Source organism: Mesoplodon mirus (assembly GCF_964341445.2).
Source record: "Mesoplodon mirus genome assembly, chromosome: 2".
NCBI lineage: Eukaryota > Metazoa > Chordata > Mammalia > Artiodactyla > Ziphiidae > Mesoplodon > Mesoplodon mirus.
This window is the reverse complement of record NC_138977.1, coordinates 143,137,560-143,165,339: the sequence shown is the minus strand read 5'-3', so window position 1 is coordinate 143,165,339 and position 27,780 is coordinate 143,137,560. Positions and strand designations below refer to the sequence as shown.

General features: G+C 36.1%; 1 protein-coding gene across 3 annotated transcripts in view; it reads right to left on the bottom strand.

Moving 5' to 3' along the window:
- The window catches only part of BBS7 (Bardet-Biedl syndrome 7), a 44,650-nt gene extending 19,227 nt beyond the window's left edge, over positions 1-25,423 (bottom strand). For 2 of the 3 annotated variants that reach the window (XM_082640808.1, XM_082640807.1), the window contains exons 1-11: positions 25,149-25,423; positions 23,452-23,517; positions 20,889-20,951; positions 19,328-19,503; positions 11,831-12,017; positions 9,370-9,442; positions 8,821-8,937; positions 6,865-6,995; positions 2,827-2,911; positions 1,979-2,081; positions 132-324 (exon numbers count right to left, since the gene is read on the bottom strand). In XM_082640808.1, coding sequence (XP_082496934.1) covers positions 132-324; positions 1,979-2,081; positions 2,827-2,911; positions 6,865-6,995; positions 8,821-8,937; positions 9,370-9,442; positions 11,831-12,017; positions 19,328-19,503; positions 20,889-20,951; positions 23,452-23,517; positions 25,149-25,184 — 1,230 coding nt within the window. In that variant the 5' untranslated portion in view covers positions 25,185-25,423. The remainder of the gene's footprint in view (positions 1-131; positions 325-1,978; positions 2,082-2,826; positions 2,912-6,864; positions 6,996-8,820; positions 8,938-9,369; positions 9,443-11,830; positions 12,018-19,327; positions 19,504-20,888; positions 20,952-23,451; positions 23,518-25,148) is intronic. The other variant, XM_082640809.1, reaches the window with a different exon arrangement.
- Between the last annotated feature and the right edge of the window lie 2,357 nt (positions 25,424-27,780).

Genomic DNA, 27,780 nt, shown 5'->3' with positions numbered 1-27,780 from the left:
GATTAGCTAATGGAAGATTAAGATAAATATTTAAAATCACTGTTTAAAAGTGTTCAATAATAATTAGTGCATATGACTAGTTTGCAAAATAGATCCAGCCATAAAACAAAGAAATTAGACATTTTGCTTACCTGTATTAAGACATTATCTATCGCCATCTGAACCTCTAAGATAAGGCTGTAGCTGGCATCATCTTTATTTAATGTAAACTTGTCATTTACACTAAATGAAGGTACTGCTGATTTTGCTTTGCTTGATTGAGAAGACAATTGATATTTCTCTCTTTCCTGTAGTACCTTATATTGCAGATGTTCCAACTCACTCCTAGAGGAAAATATATACAAATTTGTCACCTATAAGTATAAACATTTGAGATCCTTAGAATAGTTACAAAAGTCTGAGACATTTACTGCTGCAAAATGCATTTTTATTGGTTGAGTTAGAACTATAACACTAATAGGAACAAAATTTTTACTTCTATGACTGACCTAATGGTTCTAAATTATTTATCTCTGATCTAAAAAGTAAAACATCTACTCAGCCCCACACCAGCAATATTAATAAGGCATTGTAAGAATCAAGGCAGGCTGCAAATAATCAATCCTAATATATGAATCTGGTTACAGTCACATATAGCACTAATCAGAAAAGAAACTGATTGTTCTGGGGTAGAGGAACATATTAGATTTAATAAGAAGAAACAGAATGTGTGAAATCAGTAAACATGTACCTTTCAGCAACATATTATGGGCAACAGACAAAATAAGAAGGCTGCTGAGTATGAATATTTTGGAGACCACAAGGATAATCATGAGCCAGAGGTACAGCTGAAGTTCTACCAAGTGTTGGAGATTGAACTGTGCAGGCATTGCTTAGAGCTGCTCCAGTTAAAGGGAAAGGAAATGAAGTAAATAGTAACTAGGGTAGAACAACATGAGGTTTAGCTACTAGCCCCAATTTAGGGGGAAAATTCTGGGAAGGCGCTTGGAAGGGATTTGTGCACTAAACAAAGGAAAAGATTCATTGGCCCAAGAAATATTTACTGAGTGACTCTATGTACTTAGCGTCCGGGTGCTGAATGAACAAAATAGACATAAGCTTCTCGTGAACATACATTCCAGTGGAATCAGGAGGGGGCTGACTTGGTTATAAATATGAGGTATTGTACTGAGGACATGAGACAGTAGTTCATTAACTCTCCTTGGTGTCCTTGCTGCATGAACATTAGAGCTTTCTCTCTTGGTGACTTTGGTGAACTGGTTTGTGGTGAACTGGTGGTGTGGCTTTAGTGAACTAGTACTTGTGGCATTTGCTTGCCTCAAAAACTTCTGTAGCCATCAACTACCACCAAAAAAGGATCAGCCCTCACTCCTGAGGGCTGAGGGCTGAAGGGCTAGGGTAAGGAGAATAGTCATTAAAAGTTTCAGCGACTCCCACTTCTTCATTGTATGCAGCAATTTTCCTTGAGGCCATTTTCACAGGACTTGTCAAACTGAACAGGCCATGAAAGCAATCCCTGTGTCTAAGAGAGTCAACATTACTCAGTTCCAGTAAGAAAACTTATAAGCCAAAGTTACAGACTCAGAAGGGTCCACAAGAGCAGTAAACATTAGAATTAATGAGGAATAGAGCCATCTGTGTTGGTTTCTTTCTAATGTCTATGAAAACAAACAAACAAACAAAAACACCACTGTAACTGTTTATAATAAACGAATGAAAAAATACAATTCTTGAGCTAAGAAAAAAATCAACATAGAATAAAACATATAAAAAGTGTATTTCTAACTCCAAAATATTAATCAGCACTTACTGCTAATTTTCTCAAACTGATAAGCTTTTATTTAAAAAGGTGATAAACTAATTAAATGTATAATTCCTTCCAATAAAATATACTGCATTTATAAATAAGAAAAAAACAACAATCACACACTTTATGAAATGAAAAAAAATAAAGACGCAAACAAAAATCCAAAATTACCGTAAAGAAGAAATTTTATTCTGCATCTCCTGATTAATTTTTAGTTCTTCTCCTGGTCCACTTTCCTTATGAATAGGCTCTGTTGTCAGACCTGTAACCCAGCCTGCAGAGATGAATTACAGTCGTGCACCATTAAGTGCTGCTAGTGTTAAAAGAAACCCAAGATACATGCCCCTGTGTCCACCAACATCAACCTCGCTTAGTCTTGGACTTATTCCTTTTCAAAAAACAAGACAAAACAAAACACAAAAGAAATCAAGCTAGAAGATATTCAAACCATAAAGAAATTACTTTGGATACCATTTTTGTTTTGCCTGAAATACTGTAATGCTATGATTAAGGAAATCTTTCACTTCTTAATTTAAAGTTTTAGTTTTCAAGTATGGAATAAGTCAACACATTCTAGGCAAGTGCAATAAATAGTTGATGAATAAAAGTTGTCTTTCAAAAATTATTTTCATGGAAAGTTAAACTCTCATATAACTATTGTGAGAATACAAAAATGACCTACTCAAAAGGAAGCAAGTTTTATAAGAAATGTACACAGTAACAAAACAAACTAAATTTCAGTAAATATTCTTTTTAAACCAAAGGATATCATTTAATTTTCAAAGATGCTAGAGATATACTAAGTACTTTTAAAAAGTATTATTCAAATATTAACTGTTTTATAAATCAATACACCTACTCCTTCTTTTCTTATTTTTTAACTATTAGAGCTTTTAATGCTGTAGGTAAGAGTGACTTACTAATAAACATTTAAAAAAGTAATCATCAAAAGCAATTTATTAAATTTATATTTTTTATTATTGATTCTTTCTTCAACTAGCTATTACCATTTACCTTACCTGAATATGTGGATACCACGATTTCATCATAGCCATCTTTCCCTACACAACCACCCTGGATAGATGTGACACTCTCAGACAACGTCTAAAATAAATTTAAGATCAAGCACGTCATTAATAAAATTTCACAGATATGTGAAATAATAAGCCACAAAAATTATTTTCCTGTCTCCCAACATTCAACATATATTTATTGAATACTTATTATGTGTAGACACTGAGACTGGAAAGGTGAAAATCCTGCACAAATGGCTGAAAATTCCAGTGCTTTTTAATTTGGGGAAAGAAGATTGAAAATGATTCATATATTTGTGTGTACCACTCAGCTACAGTAGTCATCGAACGAGCAAAATCATTTATTTATATAAAGAAATAAGTTTTTTTTAAAAAAATGACATAAGCGGGGATTCCCTGGCAGTCCAGTGGTTAGGACTCTATGCTTCCACTGCAGGGGGCCTGGGTTCCATCCCTTGTCAGGAAACTAGGATCCTACAAGCCATGTGGCCCCCCCCCAAAAAAAAAATTACATAAGCAAAACTCTCAATAAATTTAGTTTATTACCTGAATTCCACAGACCACCTCTCATGTGTTTTCTCCAAATAGTTTTTTAGAAGAATAAAGAAGATGCTAGCTTACATAGAACCTTTAGACAATTTGCTACTATGGAGAGAAACCAAGTTTTTCAGATGATTCAGGGTTTATGTCTCTTTTAAGCAATACTTCCCTAACTTGTCTGACAATAATCATTTGGGTGAGTCAACTAGGAATCTGTATTTTTAACAAGCACTCTAGGTCATTGGCTTTCAAGCTATTTGGAAAGCAAGCAATAAGTTTCATATTGCAATCACACATGAACATACACAATAACAGATATAACTTAAAAGGTTTGTGTTGTACTCTGATATATTCTAATCTATTCTCTTTCATTTAAAAAAAATGTGTTGGCAACCCATTAATGAGTCTGACCAGTAGCTCTGCCAGGTAATTATTATCAGGCAAGGCCCAGAACCATTGTCCTAAAGGAGAAGGTAGAGGGAATGGACACCAGCATTAAAAATGCTAGTTCTCTTCATCCTCCCTGTAAGAGGCAAACCTCTGAGCTATTCTGCAAATCAGGCTATCTTAGCTGTTCCTGAGCTAATTACCTGAGAGATTCAAGTAACAAAGGTTTGATTATACATTTGCATGAAGTTAGGTTCATAGGTGTATTTTTTTTTCTTTTCTTTTTTTTTTTTTTTTGGCCGCACTGCACATCTTGCAGGAATCTTAGCTCCCCGACCAGGGATGGAACCCATGCCCCCTGCAAGGGAAGTGCAGAGTCCTAACCACTGGACCACCAGGGAATTCCCCAACAGGTGCATTTTTAACAAGTGTCCCAGTGGATTTCATATACACTAGAATTCTTCAAACTTTTTTGTTCATGTTCTCGCTAAAGTTAATTCTGAAAAAACAAACAAATAAAACTGCATCCATCCCTGTGTACATTTTTAAACTGACTTTCAGATTTTCATCACCACTTTAAATAGTTACAAAGAATGTAATATCTGGAAGTTTTAGAGATTATAATTTTAAAATAAAACTGTCACATAATCACATCCCAATCATACCCAATGAATCTAAATATCAAGACAAATTTATATACACAATTGAATTTAAAATGAAAAAACAAATCCTTCTTTCACAGCTGGAAATTTTACATTGTTCCCTAAACTTCTATTTTCACTCCACTTCCCCCACATATATTTATCTTAATGTAATGTACTCATATGCTTGAAATCCTTTTACACTTCTCTGCAACCAAGAAAAAAGAAATAGAATTTTTTTTATCTTCTGTGATTAAAAAGCTCTAAGAATTAGAAAATTCTATTGTCCTAATTATTAACATTTCACAGTTGATCGACAAATATATGTTTTATATTTTTAAATAATAACTAACCACTAAAACAAAATTCTATAGGAAATGTATCTCATGAGACAATGGGACATTTTTTCCTTCTAAATTATTCATATACCACAATTAGTATTAATTATATATTGGTAGAATGAGACTGAGTTCAACATCAGTCCTATTCCTTTTTTTCATCTTCATAGATAGAAGCACTAATCGAGCTTAGTCCCATAAAGATATTGATGACAATAAAAGAAATTTTGTTGTAGAAAGTTCACTCTATTGTTTAAATATCTTCCAAGTTACATACCTAAAATCATCTGATCTACCACTGAAAATGTTTAATGATGTATCATCTGACACCTTGATTAGGTCCTCCTTCTATTTATTGAAAGCAAAACACTGGAAACCAGCTGACTACAGAAGAATGTTTTACCAAGTCAAAAGAGTCACACACATTCTCACTTTCTGAGTGGTTTACTGAGTGACTATTAATTATAACTTACTCTTTCACTCACTTAGAAGTACCTTATTTAACCTGATGTACTCAGAAAAAGTTACAAAAATTAAAAAACTGTTAATTTCTACGTGTTTTTTGTCAATACATTTTAATGAAATTCATTTATCTTATTACTTCAAGTACCTTTTTATAAAAGTCTTGGAGTTGTAGATTTAATTAATTCAACTTACACCTTAAAAAAACAGTCATAGAACCATAACACAGGAGATCATAGACAACATAGTATAGACATGCTTTATATAAGTAACAACATGGAATGCCAATTAGGGGAACTCACAAGAAAATACCTTGGTCACTGCTCAAAATATTGGTGAATAAATATATATTTATAAGTTTAAATTAAAATGTGATGTTTAAGGTATGTACATATTGTCTTTTTATGATCTGCTCCTTAACTTTTTTGATTAACCAACCATCAGTCCAGACTATGTCAGATAAGAGGACTTCTCCTGATTAGGAAAACAATAAAGAGAGTGACATCATGAATCAAGATGAGGCAGCATATTCGCAGCCTTAACACAACATGGAAGCAGTACCTCTATCATCAGACAAACAGAAGAAAGATTGGGAAGAGAGGAATTCTTAGTGCCACACCTGGCAGAGGGGAGACATGCTATGTCATTACTGGGGTTTGGAATAGAAGTCAAAGAGGAAACTTGGGGTCTAAATAGGAAAGTTTCTCAGGGGGTGATGAGAAGAAAATGGGAGATCACCAACACAGGATTATTATGTACTTTTAAGCCTAAACTATTATTTGCATCATTAGCAAGGTAACTTTTTGCACCAAAGAAAGATGAACAAGTACAAAATAAATCCAGAAAATAAGTTGTATAATGTTTTTATCTCCATATTATCTATATAATAATATACTTTATCTATGTACCAAAACATCTGTTATTTACTGATATGCAATTAAAGTAGGTACTGGGAGAACTTTACCACTATTAGAGAAATTAGACAAAGAAAGAAAAGTCCATACTGAGTTGTGGGTTTTTGTTGCTGTCGTTAAACAGCCTCAATACATCATGCATGAGGCAGGATGGGGAAACCCTGGACAGGAGAACACCACTTTATGAAAATGAAAGATTCAGTTTATGCCAGAATGCTTCTCCATGTGACTCTGCACCTTGGGATAAACAAGCTTAATTACACTTAAAATTTGTGAACTAAAAATTACTCTTCTCTAGTATTTCTTCTCATACTGTGGATCTTGGGTGGCAAGAAGTGAAATTGCTACTTTTCCCTCTCTGCTTAAGGATATTTTTGATATTGTCTTAATGATACGAAGTTTATTCCTAAAACACAATCTCATTTATGCTACCTAAACATATAAATGTTACTCCTGGAATCTATTATGCATTATAGAAACTAAGGTAATACATTTAATAATTTGGATACACAGTATTTAGAAATCAAATAAAAAAGTAATTTATTGTTCAGCTTGAGGGCAATAGTCATTTATTCAAACATAAGAGTAGCCTAGAGAAGATTTTGATAATGTCAAAGCAGAGATATTTTAAGCCAAACACAAGATTTTAATATATTTCATTTAATAAAACACAAAGTCAGTCATCTCTATAATTGTTTGATGAATAATAAGCATATATAGTCTTTTTAAAAGTGAACTTACCTGATCAAATCGTAGAACAGGCTCATTTGCATTATCAAAACTATACACTTCCACCATTCCATCATCTCTTCCAACAAGTAAATCTTTAACCCCATCACCCACAATGTCAAAGCTGTCAATACACAAAATACCTTTAAAAAAGGTAAGTGATAAGTTATCAATAAAATTGATATTATAGTAAAAAATATACCAAGTATGAATGAAAAAATATATATATCAAATCAGAGTAGGAAAAAAAAAACAGGGTAAGTTAAAACAACTATAGGGCTTCCCTGGTGGCGCGGTGGTTAAGAATCCACCTGCTGATGCAGGGGACATGGGTTTGAGCCCTGGGCCAGGAAGATCCCACGTGCCACGGAGCAACTAAGCCCAGGCGCCACAACTACTGAGCCTGCGCTCTAAAGCCCGCAAGCCACAACTACTGAGCCCACGTGCTACAACTACTGAAGCCCATGCACCTAGAGTCCATGCTCCACAACAAGAGAAGCCACAACAATGAGAAGCCCGCGCACCGCAACAAAGAGTAGCCTCCACTCACCACAACTAGAGAAAGCCTGCATGCAGCAACACAGACCCAACACAGGCAAATATAAAAAAAAAAACAAATAAATAAATAAATAAAAATTAAAATTAAAAAAAACCAAAACAACTATAACAATAACTTCCCAATTGAACTCCATGCCTCTAATTTTGATCTGCTTCCCTACAAACCCACTCTCCACGGAGTGTTTTTGTTTTAGTTTGGTAAATTAGATCACATCATACCCCCACTTACAATTCTCCAATGACTCCCCACTACAGTTAGATTAAAATTCAAACCCCTTTACCAAGGCTCATGAGGACCTTCGTGATTTGGCCTTACCCTACCTCTGTGACTCCATCTCATGCCATACGAATGTATTTAGCCACACTGGTCTTCCTTCTTCTCCTCAAATGAATCGAGTTTACCTCTGCCTCAAGTCCTCTGCCTTTATTTTTTCCTCTTCCTGGACATTCTTTTACCCTAAATCTTATACATTGTTAACACGTTTTCTTGTCAATCAGATCTCATGCTGTACTTATAAATAGCCATCCAAACCTATCAAGTCAGATATAAATTCCCCTTAGAAAGGTGTAAATTCCTTAGAAAAAAGGAATATTCCCTGACCCGACTGCACTTCTTTGCCTCATACCAAGTACTCCTAAATTCCAATTAATTCCCTACAGCAAAAAACAAAAAATGGTTTTCAGCATAGATTAATGTTATAGATAGACATTAGTCCATAAAAGTCTATCCATCCCAATCTACTATTAGCATATATTACTTTAAAAATTATGGCAAAAGTATGATAGACCTGCTAAATAAACAAACAGTAAATAAACCTGAGGCAGCTCTGTAAATTGCTAAGTCTGCTATTCATTATGAATAAATGAAACAGAATGAACTATATAATGTAGGTTGACCTATTTATCTATCTATCTATCGAACCCACGCCCTTGGAAGTGAAAGCAGGGAGTCCTAACCATTGAATCACCAGGAAATTCCCAGTATATTTTATTTAATAATCACTGAAATTCAGAATCTGAATTACATAAAAAACATACCTCCCGACTTCCCTGGTGGTGCAGTGGTTAAGAATCTGCCTGCCAATGCAGGGGATACGTGTTTGAGCCCTGGTCCAGGAAGATGCCACATGCCGCGGAGCAACTAAGCCAATGTGCCACAACTACTGAGCCTGCGCTCTAGAGCCCATGAGCCACTATTACTGAGCCCACGTGCCACAACTACTGAAGCCCGCGCACCTAGAGACTGTGCTCCTCAACAAGAGAAGCCACCACAATGAGAAGCCCCCGCACTGCAACAAAGAATAGCCTCCGCTCGCCACAACTAGAGAAAGCCCACGCGCAGCAATGAAGACCCAACGCAGCCGAAAATAAAATAAATAAATAATTAATTAATTAATTTAAAAAATATACCTCCCCTCTTTTTCTCATTTCGAATTTCCCACTTGTGTATTGGTTTGGATGTAGTGATCTGAATAAGCCCAAGTTTTCCATCTGACGTTCCAAACAAAAGGTCTTCTCCAGAGTCACCTAGTTATATTTAAAGTCAACATATATTTATCCCACAACTCACACTATTTCTTTAAAATTGAAATATTTTCAGATGTATTGTCTTTCATGTAAAAATCTCATTTAAAATATTATAAAAAGACGGATTTTAATTAATTTACTTAATTTAGAAGGATGGTTATACATTCACAGAATTTATAACCATAAGAGATAAGACCTTTCCTCATCAACTAATTTTAAGATGAGGAAACTAAAAAATTAAAGTTCAATAACACATTACTGTTAGCAACTGGCAAGTTAGAAGACAATTGTCTGTATTCCAGTTCATGTTCTTCCTACAATTTCACATTTTCACTTAATATATAATTAAATGATTAAAAAACCTGAAATATCTAAACTTAAATAACGTAACTCACTCCCTTATTTGATTGTCAAAAATAAAGCCCTGATTACCGCCATTTCCATTGTGTAGGGCTAAAACAGTAGGTGGGCCAGGAACTTCAATTTCATACATCACATCAGATCCCTGAAGGAGAACAAAAATTTTTAAACTAAAACAGAAGACAAATTTAAAATAATATAGGTATTCATAGATAATATCAATATTCATATAAAGAACCCTGGAATAAAACTACTGCAAAAAACTAGATTGTGAATATTAACTTCTATTTGTTAGCAATTCTGCACATGTCAACTCATTTTATAATAGAAATATACATATATAAAATATAAAGAGTGAGGAAATAAATATTTCAAATATTCTCCACTTTGAATACTTTTCACTTTAGGTATTTGTTTGCCTGAAAACTTGACACTGGTAAATTTCTCTATCAAAACTTTCCAGGAACAAGTTGTTTCTTCTGTCCTCTCTAACTCAAGGGATTTAACTTAGAGCACATTCAAACAGACTCAGAAAACTCTGGCCTTGCCTTTGGGTATTTCCAAAACCCACTCTAGTAAGAGGCAGAATGACCTGCAATTTACATAAGAAAACAGTTAAATCCTTTTATTTGTCTTTTTTTCAATTTTGTCACTTATAATGCATAGTATTTGCATAGTATTTGTGAAGCTGTTAAAGAATGAGGTAGAAGTATTAAATTCACATAGAAAAAATATGATAAATCACTCAATGAAAAAACATTGGCAAAATTACAGTAAATCTGGTATACCATTAGTTTAAAATTTTTAAATATATATAGAATATATAAGAGCCATATGCTTTATATTTTATTTAGAAAAACATGAAAAATTCACAGATATCTACATGTAACTATATAAACACAGAAGAATACACACAGAACTGTTTTTAAAAGGCTACCTTTGGGGTAACGGATTGCCTACAAAGGCAGAGGGGCAGTAGGGGAAAAGTGTGCAGGGCAGAGGAAAGACTTCAATTTTTTACTTTCCACAAATACTTAGTGAATTTTTTTTTACAATTAGCATATGGTTCTCTTATTAAACAAAGCAGAATCCTAGAATTCTGCCATATCAATTTCTAAATAGGTGTGAGCCAACTCGTTAAAAGCCTTATTCAAACAACTCATATTTGGGAACAGGCTAGGGGAGAAATTAATCGTTCATGCCCCTAGAGTGAACCTTGAACATTATTTTAATTCCCCATAGAGAAAAAAAAAAAAAAAGAACTTCACAGAATCACTGGATTTCTTCTACAAAAGGGCTGGTGCCGAGACAGGCCATCTAACTATGAAATTCCAAAGAGTGAGATATCCTTTGGTGGTACGGAATAAACAGCAAGACTTTTTGTTCAATTGCACTATCACCCTAAATTTTGATCCAATTAATCCACTTGTTATATGTTATTTACATCTAAACTTTGTTTTATGGGTCTTGGGGGGTGTGTGTGTGTGTGTGCGTGTGCGTGTGTGTGTGTGTGAGAGAGAGAGAGAGAGACAGAGAGAGAGAGAGAGAGAGAGAGAGGATATGTCTATTTTATTGAAAGTCACTTTTGGAATTCCCTGCTGGTCCAGTGGTTAGGACTCAGCACTTTCACCGCCGAGGGTCTGGGTTCAATCCCTGGTCTGGGAATTAAGATCCCGCAAGCTGTGTGGTGCGGCCAAAAAAAAAAGTCACTTTCAAGAAGACAGTTGTAATTAGTACTACTAATAACAGTGGCCTTAAGTAGTTGTCTTAGCCAATCATGGTTTTTAATAGAAATATAAAGATAGTAGATGCTTTTTCAAATATTTACGGAGGGCTTATTCTGTTCAACATACTGTAATAAATGCTGGGTAAATTCAAATGATACAACCCTGATCTCAACTCTCTCCTGTTAAAGATTAACACCCTCTCCTCAACCCAATTTCCTCCTTTAATTTGATTTTTTGGGAGAGGGGAGGGTGATGGAGGAAATAAAAAAAGGGGGGGGGCTTCCCTGGTGGCTCAGTGGTTGAGAGTCTGCCTGCCAAGGTAGGGGACGCGGGTTCATGCCCCGGTCCTGGAAGATCTCACATGCCATGGAGTGGCTAAGCCCATGAGCCATGGCCGCTGAGTCTGTGCGTCCAGAGCCTGTGCTCCACGACGGGAGAGGCCACAACAGTGAGAGGCCCGCGTACCGCAAAAAAAAAAAAAAAAGGAAAAGCTAGGAAGGGTTTCCTATAGCAAAGGCATTAGATTCTTATTGTACTAACTCATATATTATGTGTGGGGGGGAAGTGTCCTTTCTTCCATATATTCCTCTCTAAAAACTTGTCAAAGATTTCTACACATTCGCCTCAAGTAAAAAAAAATAAAACTTAGTTTGTTAATTAAAATATTTAAAAATTTTTTCAAGATATAATTTTAAGATATTTAAAGTGGCAGTAGTCACTAAAGTAATTTATCTCAAGTATATACTGTTCAGCAATATTTTTTTACCTAAATTATGAAAAACTATAAAAATGCAAATAACAGCAACCTGTAAAACTCTGAGTACTCTGTCCTGGCAGGCCAACACCGGTACATCATGAAGTACTCTTTCCACTGGAAGGCAGATGACATCATTGATTTTGTCTCCAGAAAGGTAATAATGTTGGTCTTTGCAGTCACAATAATGGTTATAGATATAACTTGCACTGAGAAAAAGGTCTGAGCCAGATATGTGCCTGAGAATATTAAAAGTAATTTAAGATATCAATTTAAGATTCAGGAAGCTCCTGAATTATTTTCAGAGATGAAAATAAAATTTTATTTATGTACAGTTTACAATCATTTTATCACAGACTCAGAGGACACTTTTTGTTTGTTTTCGTTTCCCCCACTTAATTTCTAGCCTTTTGGTAAAGCATTGATTTTGAAAGCTGAAAATGAGGTTCTACAGGCTTCAGGCTTCTCAAAAATTGAGCTCAGAAAAACTGAAAACAAAGACAAGATAATGGTAATATTCACCGTCTGTATCTGAAGACAATTACTATATCAAAAAGTAACTTTTTTGAATGTGTACTATGTGCCAAGCACTGTCCTAAGTGACTTACATGTATTAGCTCAATCCTCGTAACTTTATAAACTAGGGACTATTATTATCCCTTTTTAAGGAGAATAATAAAATGTTAAGTAACTTGCATAAAGGCACAGAACTAGTAGACAGCAGACTGGATTGCAACTCAGTTTTTAACTCTACAGTTAGCTTTCTTACTACCACACTGAATATAATAAGGCTATTTGAACTGGATCTACTTGAAACTAAATAACAGACAGTGGAAAAAAATGACTTCACTAGAATTTTAACTTGAAAAAAGAAATAATAACTTGATTTCAAATTATATTTAACAAAATTTAGATAAATAATCACAACTATGTTATAATTCTTATAATGAATCAAGTTTCCACTGGGGAGCTAAAATTTTTGACAAAAATTATATACTAGTATATTATCTTCACTTCTAGATAGCTATCACCACGTGATCATAAAGAGGGTATTTATTTGACGGTTTCACCTACTTTTCCACTTCTCCTCTAAGGTCTATATTAAAAATTTTTTGACACTAAAATTATCCTATAATGATCCTCATTGATTTTCTCTTCTTCAATTATTGTTCAAATGGCTTCACTCTGTGGCTCTGCATACGATTTCAGAAGTTCTCTTAAGAGAGGGCAGACAGCAGAAGCAAGAAGAACTACAATTCCACACCTTGTGGAAGGAAAACCTCATACATAAAAGATAGACAAAATGAAAAGGCAGAGGACTTTGTACCAGATGAAGGAACAAGAAAAACCCCAGAAAAACAACTAAATGGAGTGGAGATAGGCAACCTTGCAGAAAAAGAATGCAGAAAAAGAATTCAGAATAATGATAGTGAAGATGATCCAGGACCTCGGAAAAAGAATGGAGGCAAAAATCAAGAAGATGCAAGAAATGTTTTTAAAAAACCTAGAAGGATTAAAGAACAAACAAAGAGAGATGAACAATACAATAACTGAAATGAAAAATACACTAGAAGGAATCAACAGCAGAATAACTGAGGCAGAAGAACAGATAAGTAACCTGGAAGATAGAATGGTGGAATTCACTGCTGTGGAACAGAATAAAGAAGAAAGAAGAAAGAGAAATGAAGACAGCCTAAGAGACCTCTGGGACAACATTAAACGTAACAACATTCACATTATAGGGGTTCCAGAGGAGAAGAGAGAGAGAAAGGACCAGAGAAAATATTTGAAGAGATTATAGTCAAAAACTTCCCTAACATGGGAAAGGAAATAGCCACCCAAGTCCAGGAAGTGCAGAGAGTCCCAGGCAGGATAAACCCAAGGAGAAACGTGCTGAGACACATAGTAATCAAATTGACAAAAACTAAAGACAAAGAAAAATTACTGAAAGCAACAAGGGAAAAATGAAAAATAACATACAAGGGAACTCCCATAAGGTTAACAGCTGATTTCTCAGCAGAAACTCTACAGGCCAGAATGGAGTGACACAATATATTTAAAGTGATGAAAGTGAAGAACCTACAACCCAGATTACTCTACTCGGCAAGGATCTCATTCAGATTTGACGGAGAAATCAAAAGCTTTACAGACAAGCAAAAGCTAAGAGAATTCAGCACCACCAAACCAGCTCTACAACAAATGCTAAAAGAACTTCTCTAAGTGGGAAACACATGAGAAGAAAAGGACCTACAAAAACAAACCCATGACAATTAAGAAAATGGTATTAGGAACATACATATCGATAATTACCTTAAACGTGAGTGGACTAAATGCTCCAACCAAAAGACACAGGCTCGCTGAATGGATACAAAAACAAGACCCATATAGGCTGTCTACAAGAGACCCACTTCAGACCTAGGAACACATACAGACAATGTGAGTGGATGGAAAAAGATACTGCATGCAAATGGAAATCAAAAGAAAGCTGGAGTAGCAATTTTCATATCAGATAAAATAGACTTTAAAATAAAGAATGTTACAAGAGACAAGGAGGGACACTACATAATGATCAAGAGATCAATCCAAGAAGATATAACAATTATAAATATATATGCACCCACATAGGAGCACCTCAATAGATAAGGCAACTGCTAACAGCTATAAGAGAGAAAATTGACAGTAACACAATTATAGTGGGGGACTTTAACACCTCACTTACACCAATGTACAGATCATCCAGACAGAAAATTAATAAGGAAACACAAGCTTTAACTGACACAACAGACCAGATAGATTTAATTGATTTTTATAGGACATTCTATCCAAAAACAGCAGATTACACGTTCTTCTCAGAACATTCTCCAGGATAGATCACATCTTGGGTCACAAATCAAGCCTCGGTAAATTTAAGAAAACTGAAATCATATCAAGCATCTTTTCCAAACACAGCACTATGAGACTAGAAGTCAATTACAGGGAAAAAATGTAAAAAACACAAACACATGGAGGCTAAACAATACACTACTTAATAACCAAGAGATCACTGAAGAAATCAAAAAATACCTAGAGACAAATGAAACATGATGATTCAAAACCTATGGGATGCAGCAAAAGCAGTTCTAAGAGGGAAGTTTATAGCTATAAAAGCCTACCTCAAGAAACAAGAAAAATCTCAAATAAACTATCTAACCTTATACCTAAAGGAACTAGAGAAAGAAGAACAACCAAACCTAACATTGGTGGAAAGAAAGAAATCATAAAGATCAGGGCAGAAATAAATGAAATAGAAACAAAGAAAACAATAGCAAAGATCAATAAAATTAAAAGCCGGTTCTTTGAGAAGATACACAAAATTGATAAACCTTTAGCCAGACTCATGAAGAAAAAGAGGGAGAGGACTCAAATCAATAAAATTAGAAATGAAAAAGGATAAGTTACAATGGATACCACAGAAATACAAAGCATCACAAGAGACTACTACAAGCAACTCTATGCCAATAAAATGGACAACCTGGAAGAAATGGACAAATCCTTAGAGATGTATAAACTTCCAAGACTGAACCAGGAAGAAATAGAAAATATGAACCAGAACAATCACAAGTAATGAAATTGAAACTGTCATTAAAAATCTTCCAACAAACAAGAGTCCAGGACCAGATGTCTTCAGAGGTGAATTCTATCAAACATTTAGAGAAGAGCTAACACTCATCCTTCTCAAACTCTTTCAAAAAATCGCAGAGGAAGGAACACTCCCAAATTCATTCTATGAGGCCACCATCACCCTGATACCAAAACCAGACAAAGATACTACAAAAAAAGAAAATTACAGACCAATGTCACTGATGAATACAGTGCAAAAATCCTCAACAAAATACTAGCAAACAGAATCCAACAACACATTAAAAGGATCATACACCATGATCAAGTGGAATTTATCCCAGGGATGCAAGGATTCTTCAATATACGCAAATCAATCAATGTGATACACATTAACAAATTGAAGAAGAAAAACCATATGATCATCTCAATAGATGCATAAAAAGCTTTTGAAAACATTCAACACTGATTTATGATAAAAACTCTCCAGAAAGTGGACATAGAAGGAAGCTACTTCAACATATAAAGGCCGTATATGACAAACCCACAGCAAACATCATTCTCAACAGTGAAAAACTGAAAGCATTTCCTCTAAGATCAGGAACAAGACAAGGATGTCCACTCTTGCCACTATTATTTAACACAGTTTTGGCAGTCCTAGTCACGGCAGTCAGAGAAGAAAAAGAAATAAAAGGAATCCAAATTGGAAAAGAAGTAAAACTGTCACTGTTTGCAGATGACATGATACTATACATAGAGAATCCTAAAGATGCCATCAGAAAACTACTAGAGCTAATCAATGAATTTGGTAAAGTTGCAGGATACAAAATTGATGCACACAAATCTCTTGCATTCCTATACACTAACAACGAAAGAGCAGAAAGAGAAATTAAGGAAACAATACCATTCACCACTGCAACAAAAGGAATAAATACCTAGGAATAAAGCTACCTAAGGAGGTAAAAGACCTGTATGCAGAAAAGTATAAGACACTGATGAAAGAAGTTAAAGATGCTACAAACAGATGGAGAGATATACCATGTTCATGGATTGGAAGAATCAATATTGTGAAAATGACTATACTGCCCAGGGTAACCTACAGATTCAATGCAATCCCTAACAAATTACCAGTGGCATTTTTTACAGAAATAGAACAAAAAATCCTAAAATTTGTATGGAGACACAAAAGACCCTGAATGGCCAAAGCAGTTTTGAGGGAAAAAAACGGAGCTGGAGGAATCAGACTCCCTGACTTCAGACTATACTACAAAGCTACAGTAATCAAGACAATGTGGTACTGGCACAGAAACAGAAATATAGATCAATGGAACAGGATAGAAATCCCAGAGATAAACCCAAACACCTATGGTCAACTAATCTATGACAAAGGAGGCAAGGATATACAATGGAGAAAAGACAGTCTCTTCAATAAGTGGTGCTGGGAAAAGTGGACAGCTACATGTAAAAGAATGAAATTAGAACACTCCCTAACACCATACACAAAAATAAACTCAAAATGGATTAGAGACCTAAATGTAAGACTGGATGCTATAAAACTCTTAGAGGAAAACATAAGAAGAACACTCTTTGGCATAAATCCCAGCAAGATCTTTTTTGATCCATCGCCTAGAGTAATGGAAATAAAAATGAAGACAAACAAATGGGACCTAATGAAACTTAAAAGCTTTTGCAAAGCAAAGGAAACTACAAACAAGACAAAAAGACAACCCTCAGAATGGGATAAAATATTTGCAAACGAATCAACAGACAAAGGATTAATCTCTAAAATATATAAACAGCTCATGCAGCTCAATATTAAAAAAAAAAACAACCCAATCCAAAAATGGGCAGAAGGCTTAAATAGACATTTCTCTAAAGAAGACATACAGATGGCCAAAAAACACATGAAAGGATGCTCAACATCACTAATTATTAGAGAAATGCAAATCAAAACTACAATGAGGTATCACCTCACACCAGTTAGAATGGGCATCATCAGAAAATCTACAAACAACAAATGCTGGAGAGAGTGTGGAGAAAAGGGAGCCCTCTTGCACTGTTGGTGGGAATATAAATTGATACAGCCACTATGAAGCTCAGTATGAAGGTTCCTTAAAAAACTAAAAATAGAATTACCATATGACCCAGCAATTGCACTACTGGGCATATACCCAGAGAAAACTATAATTCAAAGAGACGCATGCACCCCAATGTTCATTGCAGCACTATTTACAATAGCCAGGTCATGGAAGCAACCTAAATGCCCATCAGCAGATGAATGGATAAAGAAGATGTGGTACATATATACAATGGAATATTACTCAGCCATAAAAAGGAACGAAATTGGGTCATTTGTAGAGACGTAGATGGATCTAGAGACTGTCTAGAGTGTAGTAAGTCAGAAAGAGAAAAACAAGTATCGTATATTAACGCATATATGTGGAACCTAAAAAAATGGTACAGATGAACCGGTTTGCAGGGCAGAAATAGAGACACAGATGTAGAGAACAAACGTATGGACACCAAGGGGGAAAAGTGGCAGGGGGCTGGTGGTGGTGGGATGAATTGGGAGATTGGGATTGACATATATACACTAATATGTATAAAATAGATAACTAATAAGAACATGCTGTTTAAAATAAATAAAAAGTTCTCTTAATATAATTTTTATCAACTTAATGAAATTCTAAATCTCTTACAAGATTTGAAATTTCATTTTCAAATCCATCTGCATTATAAGCAGGGAAGGATTAATGAGTGGTAATCAATTGTATAAGTGGTCAGTTTTCTTACTGAATATTGTCAAGTTATAATCTTGTTTTCCCATGCAACCTTATCAATGTGGTGATTCAGATAATAAATTTTCAAAAACTGAGTAAAGAACCTTTCCATCCTACCTCTGCCACTCCAGTAAAAACATTTAAGAAACTAGCTAAAGAGACTATTGGCTGGGAAACTCCTTAGCTTCCTCATACCTCAACCCATATACCTTTCTGAATGTGGAGGTATGCTAATAATTACCTACTTTGGTTTTAGTATTTCACAATTATCACTGGCCATGTCTATCTAGAAAAGCATTTCTAGAAATGAATGATATTCTTATTAAGCCACTGAAATTACTTCCACTTGCCACTGTTTAATTCTTATGTAATCTCACCAAACCTAAGTTTTACAGCCCAGACATCAGGACACATGCTGTGCATTATACAGAATTACACAGGGCAGCTATACATTAATAGACCTCTGGATCAGTAGTTTCCAAACCAAGGTCTGCCTGCTTATATAACATGGCTGCATAGGATTCAAATGAAAAACTGTTCTTTTAACCCACTGCTAATAATTCTGATTCTGCAGGTATGAGGTAGGACAAGGAATCTATTGTTTAAAGCTTCCAAGGGCTTCTCCTAAGTAGCAGCTTTGAAGAACCGTGGATAGATAAACTTTAAAGCTTCTTCCAGTTCTCCATGATTCAAAAACTAAAATTTTAATTGCAAAATTTCACATAGCAGGAAGCCATTAAGGAAGCTATTTTTCACTTAGAGTCTTACCTGACTCACCTGAAATTATACCTTTTTGGTAGTCATTAACTTCGATGGTCAGCCTTTTAACAAAATGATGCTACCTCGAAATCAGAACTACCAGAGACAGCAAAGCAACAGGAACTTAAATATCTGGAGATTTTCTTTCATTCTTTTATACTTTGATCATGAATCATAACTGAACTAACTAGTCAAAAATGAAGCTATAAATAATATAAATGTCTTAAAAAGATAAGATTTCAACACCCAATTGATTTTGTATTGACTCCAGGTCAAATTTAATTTCCGACTAATAAAGTATCTTTAATTATTTCCCAGATAACCTACTAAGATGTGATACTTAATCTGATGTTTGTCACCTATCCAAAATATTGTAAATGGATATGTAAAAATAAAAAAGAGAATAAACATACATAGCTTTAATGCTTTCAGTGAGGTTTGTTTCAAAAGAGAGAAACTGTTTTCCTCTCTTTGTGAAGCCTCTAATTTCAGATCCTGCAGCAATAAAAATTTTCTCCTGGGGCGTGTTAAGAACCCCTCCTAGTTCCAATCTGGCAATCTTCTGCCCAGGTAAAGTCTTGAAGGCTGTCTGCAAAAATCATTGAGGAAACAATTAAGTACACAAATTTATTCCAAGTATTTTCTTTTACCATAAAAAATGTTGTGATTTTAAACTTACAAAATATTATAGTTCTAAATAGGAACACCTTTAGATACAAATGTATCCAGTGGTCTTCTGGGTTTTTTGCTAAATATCTGCAAACTTTGCAACGTTTATTCCCACACACATTGCATTTCAATGACATCATTAAAATCTAAACTCTTGCAACTCAAAGTAGGGTTTGCTAAGCAGCAGCATTAGCATCACTTACCTTATTAGAAATGCAGACTCTCAGGCCCAACCCCAGATCTACTGAAGGAGAGTCTGCATTTTACCAAGATTCCTCAGCTGGTTCCAGTGGACATGTTTTTATACCTTAATCATCTTTTTAAAACTAATCTCTCCTGGTTCTCTTACAATTTTATAAATTTTAGTAGTATAAATAAAGGACTGTAGAATTTACTAAAAATCTGAGCATATAACTTCATATCTCTCTATTTAATTGGAAACATTTGCATCCTTAGTTTATTCCTCGTTATTTTATATTTTATTATTGGCATCAGTTTCTTCCCTTCACCGCCAATGACTTATACACAGAGAATAAAATATCTGGAAGGATATATGAACAATGGAAACACTGAGTTTCTGATAGTTTTTACCCTCTTCATCTTTTTGCAAATTTCATATAATGTAGAATGAATATAAGAGTTCACATCTCAGACCCATCACTTGTAAACTATGATCTGGGAATATGATGACATAAAACTCACTTCCTTGGTTAGGTTATATTAAGTGGCAAAGGTGATGCGATGGTCACGTTCATGTTACACTGTTATATAAGACTCCATCTTAGCAGACTAGACAGATTTCCCTGTTGGCCTGAAGCAGCAGTTCACCATGTTGTGCAAGGGCCTGGGAGAAGAGCGCATGGCAGGGAATTGTGGCGGGCCTCAGGACGCTGAAAGCAGGCCCTGGCTTACGGACAGCAATAAAGTGGGGACCTCAGTCTAACAACAGTAAAGAACCGAATTCTTCCAACAACTACATGGGCTTGGAACAGGACTCTGAGCTCCAGAAAGAAATAGAGCCTGGCTGTACCTGTGTTGCAGCCATGTGAGGCCTCGAGCTTGGACTCCTGCCCCATGAGATAATAAATGTGTTTCGTTTTAAGCCCCTAAATTTGAGGTAACTTGTTACACAGCATAAAAAACTAACATATCACCCTATGCTGTCAAAGATGTTTTACAAATGGCTAGCAAATGATTCTCATGCTGCCTGTAATCTCATACTTCATATGACTACTTCCCTCAACCTATTTTTCATTATGCTTTAGAAAAAATTTTAATGTAGGAGTATTCAAAAGGTACACATACCACTGCTTCTCCCTTCTTCATGCCAAAGCACATAACTACTCCATCATGATCTCCAACAACCACCTGTAACAGATTGAAGAGAATCTAAAATTACTGTTATTATGCCCTACTAACTTATATGGGGAAAACAAGATTCTCAATATATAAATTATGATTTTAAAAGTAGAGATGAGAAAATCTAGTAAAGACATCCCCACAAAAAATATCCACCAAAGAATGGTAAGAAAGGGCCAAAGAGAAGGCTATGAAGAGTTGTTATGGAAGTAGCTGGCTTTCTGTTCTGTTCCTACAAGGTAAACAGAACAAGAAAATAGACAGAAATGGCAAGGAGGCAATTTTTTTTCCTTTAACTGGAGCATAAGAACATTTTAAGATTAACTTTTAAAACATTATAAGGCACTTCCCTGGTGGAGCAGTGGTTAAGAGTCAGCCTGCGAATGCAGGGGACACGGGTTTGAGCCCTGGTCCGGGAAGATCCCACATGCCACGGAGCAGCTAAGCCCGTGCACCACAACTACTGAGCATGAGCTCTAGAGCCCGCAAGCCACAACTACTGAGCCCGAGTGCCACAACTACTGAAGCTTGCGTGCCTAGAGCCCATGCTCCGCAACAAGAGAAGCCACCACAGTGAGAAGCCCGCTGCACCGCAACGAAGAGTAGCCTCTGCTCACTGCAACTAGAGAAAGACCACACGCAGCAACAAAGACCCAACGTAGCCAAAAATAAATAAATAAATTTATATATAAAAAAAATTATCAAAATGAGGTTGTGACAGACCTATTTGATATTTTTAAAACTTTTTCCTTTTATTTTTATTGACGTATAGTTGATTTACCTAATTAAACTTAAAAGCTTTTGCAAAGCAAAGGAAACCATCAAAAAAACAAAAAGACAACCTATCGAATGGAAGAAAACATTTGCAAATAATAAAACCAATAAGGGGTTAATATCTAAAATATGTAAGCAGCTCATACAACTTAACATTAAAAAAAACAAACAACCTGATTAAAAAATGGGCAGAAGACCTGAACAGACATTTTTCCAAAAAGGAAATGCAGACGGCCAACAGTCACATGAAAAGATGCTCAACACCGCTACTCATCAGGGAAATGCAAATCAAAACCACAATGAGATATCACCTCACACCAGTCAGAATGGCTATCATCAAAAAGGGCACAAATAACAAATGTTGGCGAGGATGTGCAGAAAAGGGAAACCCTCGTACACTGTTGGTGGGAATGTAAATTGGCGCAGCCACAGTGGAGAACAGTACAGAGGTTCCTCAAACAACTAAAAATAGAACTACCATATGACCCAGCAATGCCACTCCTGGGTATATATCCAAAAAACCCCAAAAACATGAATTCGAAAAGGTACATGCACCCTAATGTTCACAGCGGCATTATTTACAGTTGCCAAGATATGGAAGGAACCTAAGCGGCCGTCAACAGATGATGGATAAAGAATACTACTCAGCCATAAAAAAGAATGAAATTTTGCCTTTTGCAACAACATGGATGGACTTGGAGGGCATTATGCTAAGTGAAATAAGTCAGACAGAGAATGACAAACTATATGATAACATTTGTATGCAGAATCTAAAAAATACAACAAACTAGTGAATATTAAAAAAAGAAGTAGCAGACTCACAGATATAGAAAACAAACTGCCAGTGGTTACCAGTGGGGAGAGGGAAGGAGGAGGGGCAACACAGGAGTAGGGGATTAAGAGATACAAACTACTATGTATAAAATAAGCTACAAGGATATAAGGTATAACACAGGGAATACAGCCAATATTTTATAATAACTATAAATGGAATATAACCTTGAAAATTATGAATCACTATATTGTACACCTGTAACTTATATAATATTGTACACCAACTATATTTCAATAAAACATAAATAAAATGATCTTTAAAAAAAAAAAGTGTAAAAGAGTCCTGAGACCAAAACGTTTGAGAAGTGTTGCTCTAGTTGAGTGAATACAATAAATGACAATCAAAAATCTGTTGATTTATCCTGATAAAATGTTAATATATAGGAATACTATATTTATTTTGCAGCTATTAAAATATCCTACTAGTCTACCAAGAAATTATAATTGTCTTATGGAAATCACAGGATTAATATTTCTATAAAAATAATCAATATTGTTAGTTAAATGTAAAGATTAACATCAATATATTTAATTACTCTTAAAAATATGATAAAGTTTTTAAAAAGCATTTTCTCTACAGTCTATTGTGTTTTTCATTTTTTAACTTCTTTTTTCATATACACAGTCTGGTACACACAGGGTAAATTATTACCAGAAAAATGGAATATGTTTTCAACTAGTTTGCTTATACTATTTACTAATTGTACATAATAATTATAATGTCCAAGAAACTTACTGTCTATAAATGTCCCTTGGTATTCCAATCTCTGTTCAAATGAAAAGAAATTCATTTCCATTTTAGCCTTGGAATTTTAAAAAAACTTATCAATAATGAAGGAAATGTAAACCTCTCCTCTGTCAGAGCTGAAGAGATATGGAGAAATCAGTATCTCTACGTTACCTTTTGTGTGGCTCTATATCTTGAAGCAGGAAGTAGCTTCATAGTCTTCTGAGAGGTCACTCCCACCTAAGGAAACACATCAGCTGCCTGGTGAGTGATTTCTGATACACTAATTTGAAGTTAATAAATCAGAGATTAAAAGGACCAGCAGATTCTAATCATAGTAAGCCTGTTTTTTTATTACAATTAATTAGTGATATGAAATAATTATTATCAGCAATGAACTTATTTTCTAATGAAATATACTACAAAAGTCAGAATACAGGAAACAATCAAAAATAGTAAAAATTTATGCTATAAAGTTGTCAAGTCAAAAATAATAACGTGGCATTACTGGCAAGATACTTCACACCAAAAAAATATTTCTATAAACCTTCTTTTACAACTTCATACAGTTGTTAAAGTGTGTTTGTAATTTAAAATCTTTGGTAATAGATTAGTTATTATTGAAAATGCAACATAAGATTTTATCTAAAATACCACCATGCTGATGACAATGACATCCAATCTAACTGATGATGAAGATTATTTTACAAAAGTTACAGGAGATGGAAACAGCATGGTCTGCTCAGTAGGGCACTGTCACTAGTGATGCATGGTTAGGGAGGAGAATGGGACCAAAGAGACAGAAACTGGTGGAAACATCAGACCATGAAAGAACTTACATATAGTATAGGTCTATCCTTTAATTCTATATTCTAGGGAGTAGTATTAAAGTTTAATCTGTTTAGATTCGTATTTTTGAAACATCAGTCTAGCAATGATGTGAAGGATGTCTTGGAGGGAGGTAAGCTGGAGGCTAGGAGCTATTTCAATTATCCAAGCAAGAGAAGATGAGGACTGAACTAGGGGTAACAGAGATGGAGGGAGCAAATGGGACAGATTCATGAGATATTTAGGAGATAAAAGCAGCAAAATGTGGTGACCAGATGGATATGGAAGATATTAAGGTGGGAAGTACCTAGCATGACTCTCAAGGAAAGTGACAGGACAAACATTTGTACCATTAGCCAAAACAGGATTACTGAAAAAGGAGATGGAGAAGGAGAGAAAGTCTAGGGCTGAAATATTGAGAGGCAGGGTGGTGTAACAGAAAGAACACCATCTCCGGAACACCAGTTCCTATTTGAAACAAATAGGAACTCCATCCTTTCCGCTATCATGTAAATCACCTTCTCTGAGCCCCTTGATCCTCATGTATCTACTACAGGAATTTTTGTGAGGATTAAATATATGTACGTGTGTTAAGATCTGAGAATAAACTAGACACTCGAAAACGGCTGTCATTGCTTTTATTATGATCTGGCTCGTGGGGTCCAGCTCACAGTAAGAAACGTGTCTGGCGCTCGGCAGAAGGGACTGGGTACAGATGGAGATCAGGGAGTTAGAAGCTGCAGCCGGGAATGAGGAGAAGGGCCCCGGGGAGGAATCCGGGAGCGCATCAGGACATTCGGAGCATCTTCAGGACCTGGCAGACGCCAGCACCGCGGGGGCGCGTGCTCCCTCTTTCCAAGTCCCCGTGGACCAACAAGCCGGAGTTGCCCGTGAGCAAGGTGTCTGGAGGGTGGCACCCAGATCCGCTCCTGTGCCGCCGCGTCGCCGCCGAGACACCCCAACAGACGCCAGTGGAAGGATCGAATCCTCTCAGGGAGCGCAGCTCACCCCGCGCAGCGACCGCCCCAACCCCTCAGGTTTACCTGTAAATAATCCGCTCGGTTTAAATTCAGATCCATTACGGAGGCACGGACGCGCTGGGCAGCGCCAGGCCAGGCCAGGTAGGTTAGAGTCTGCGGGACCCCAGGCCTCCGAAGGGAAAAAGCTCGCTTACCCACTAACCGCCAACGCCAGCTGCTAAGGGCTCAGTGGGGTATGCAAAGGAGGAGCGTCAGCGTCAGCGGCGTCCTGCGTGACGTCCGTACGTTCCTGCGAGAGGGCCCCGGAAGGAAATGAAGCCCCACCCCCCCTCCCGACAGACCGCCCACTGACTTAACCCGCTCCAATGAGAGGCGGAGAGGAACGGAGGGCGAGCTCCAGGAGACCTAAGAAGGGTGGTTTCTAGGGAGACCGGAGACGCAGTCTTGGCTATGCCTCCGCCACAGCCCTGAGCCCCAAGTCTTAAGTCTTTTCTGTGTAGAGCCTTGACTTGAAGCCCTGGTAGATTCTGACCTGTTTCACCACCACTAGAAAGGATCCCTCAAAGAATTAGGTTTCACCGCCATAGGAGTTAGCTTACAGCAGCATAGGAGTTCTCAAACTTTTGGCCCTAGGACCCCTTTGCAAAACTCTTATAAACTATTGAGGTTATATGAATTATCTATTGATATTTACCATATTAGAAATTAGAACTAAGTTTCTAAAAAAAAATTTTGAAAAAAATAATGAACTCATTATATAAACATTTTAATGAAAAATAACTATTTTCTAAAATAAAGAAAAGTAAAAAGACTGGCTTTGTTTGCAAATCTATTCACTGTCCACCTGAACAGTGAACAGGGGAGTCCCAGATCTACTTCTGCATACAATCTATTGGTATATGTTGGTTTTTGTTTCTTTGTTAAGTATATGAAGAAAATGTGGTCCAAACTCAACAAGTGGTAGTTTTTGAAAAGTTAGTTGCAATGTGGAATGTGGCTTCATTATACAATATCCCCAAAAGTCCATTTGTTAATATCATCACAGATTCCATCAGAAAAGTTTTGAAGTGTTGGAAAGTTGTCAACCTCAGATGGCAGATACAAATTTTTGAAAAATTCTAATTTGTGATTAAAAGCTTGAATTTGAAGCATTGGCAACAAATGTCAATTATTTTCCTTGAAATGATAGTTTTCCTTCTTGAATTCACAAGAAAGTGTATGCCAAGTATCCAAGTCTAAATAATCATAATTTGTCTGTCAGTCGTGCTTTCAAAAAAAGTTCCATGAAAAAAGCAGTGAGTTCAGCTAACAATTCAAATAATCATACAAGTGCTTTTCCTTGAAACAACTAATGTACTTCCGTATTCAGTAGAAATGCTTCATGCATACTTCCCATGTCACCCCACAGAGTATTAAAAAGGATATGTACTCAGACTTCCTTGGTGGTCCAGTGGTTAAGACTCCACCCTTCCACTGCAGGGAGCCCAGGTTCAATCTCTGGTGGAGGAACTAAGATCCCACATGCCACGTGGCGTGGCCAAATTAAAAAAAAAAAAGATATGTACTACGAGTAGAGGCTTTAAATTAACAATTTTCACTGCTTCATAAAGAACATTTTGACATGAAACTTTGTTTCCTGTCAATGTGTGGCCTTGATCCACACTTAAGTACCAGCAGTATTAACCAACCTCGCTTTTAGACCATTAGTACAAATGTCCACGTAGTGAAAAAGGAAAGTAGCATCTTATTGTTATGAAAATAACTTCAAAATCACAGACCCCCTGAAAAGGCCTCAGGGACCCTCTGACTATTGCTGGCCTATAGTGACCCATGATCTGATTGAGATCTGACCTTCCTTGACTCACTTTCATCAGTCCTTCCTTTGTGCATACCACACTCTGCCTACAGAAATACTACAGATGAATAAGTGGTTTCTGTGGTCTACTGGGGAGAGTTCACAAATGATTTCTGTGGTCTATGAGGGGAGAGTTCACAAATGTTTGTGAAACAAGAATTAAGCCCTTGAGAAGAGGTTCTTAAGAAAAGAAATTATTTCCTACACAGAGATCTGAGAAGGTTTTGCCTAGGTCCCAGGATATTCCAGACAATTCTTTTTTTTTAATTTTTTATTTAAATTTTATTTTTATTTTTGGCTGTGTTGGGTCTTTGTTGCTGCACGTGGGCTTTCTCTAGTTGTGGAGAGTGGGGGCTACTCTTCGTTGCGGTGCAGCAGGCTTCTCATTGCAGTGGCTTCTCTTGTTGTGGAGCATGGGCTCTAGGCACGCGGGCTTCAGTAGTTGGGCACGGGGGCTCAGTAGTTGTGGCTCGCGGGCTCTAGAGCGCAGGCTCAGTAGTTGTGGCACACAGGCTTAGTTGTTCCGCAGCATGTGGGATCTTCCCGGACCAGGACTTGAACCCTTGTCCCCTGCATTGGCAGGTGGATTCTTAACCACTGTGCCAACAGGGAAGCCCCAGACAATTCTTTTGCTGAGGCCAAAATAACTCAGTATTGAAATAGACAACAATGCCTGAAGACGGTTTAGCTGTGTAGAAATTTGGAGAAAATATCAATTTAGACTCAACAAAAATACAGATAAATTTTAGAAGTAAATTGAAAAAAATAAAGCCATAGAGGAGATAAAATAGAATTGTTATAGAATTTTATGGAATTTAGGGGGTTGGAAGCTGTATTAGT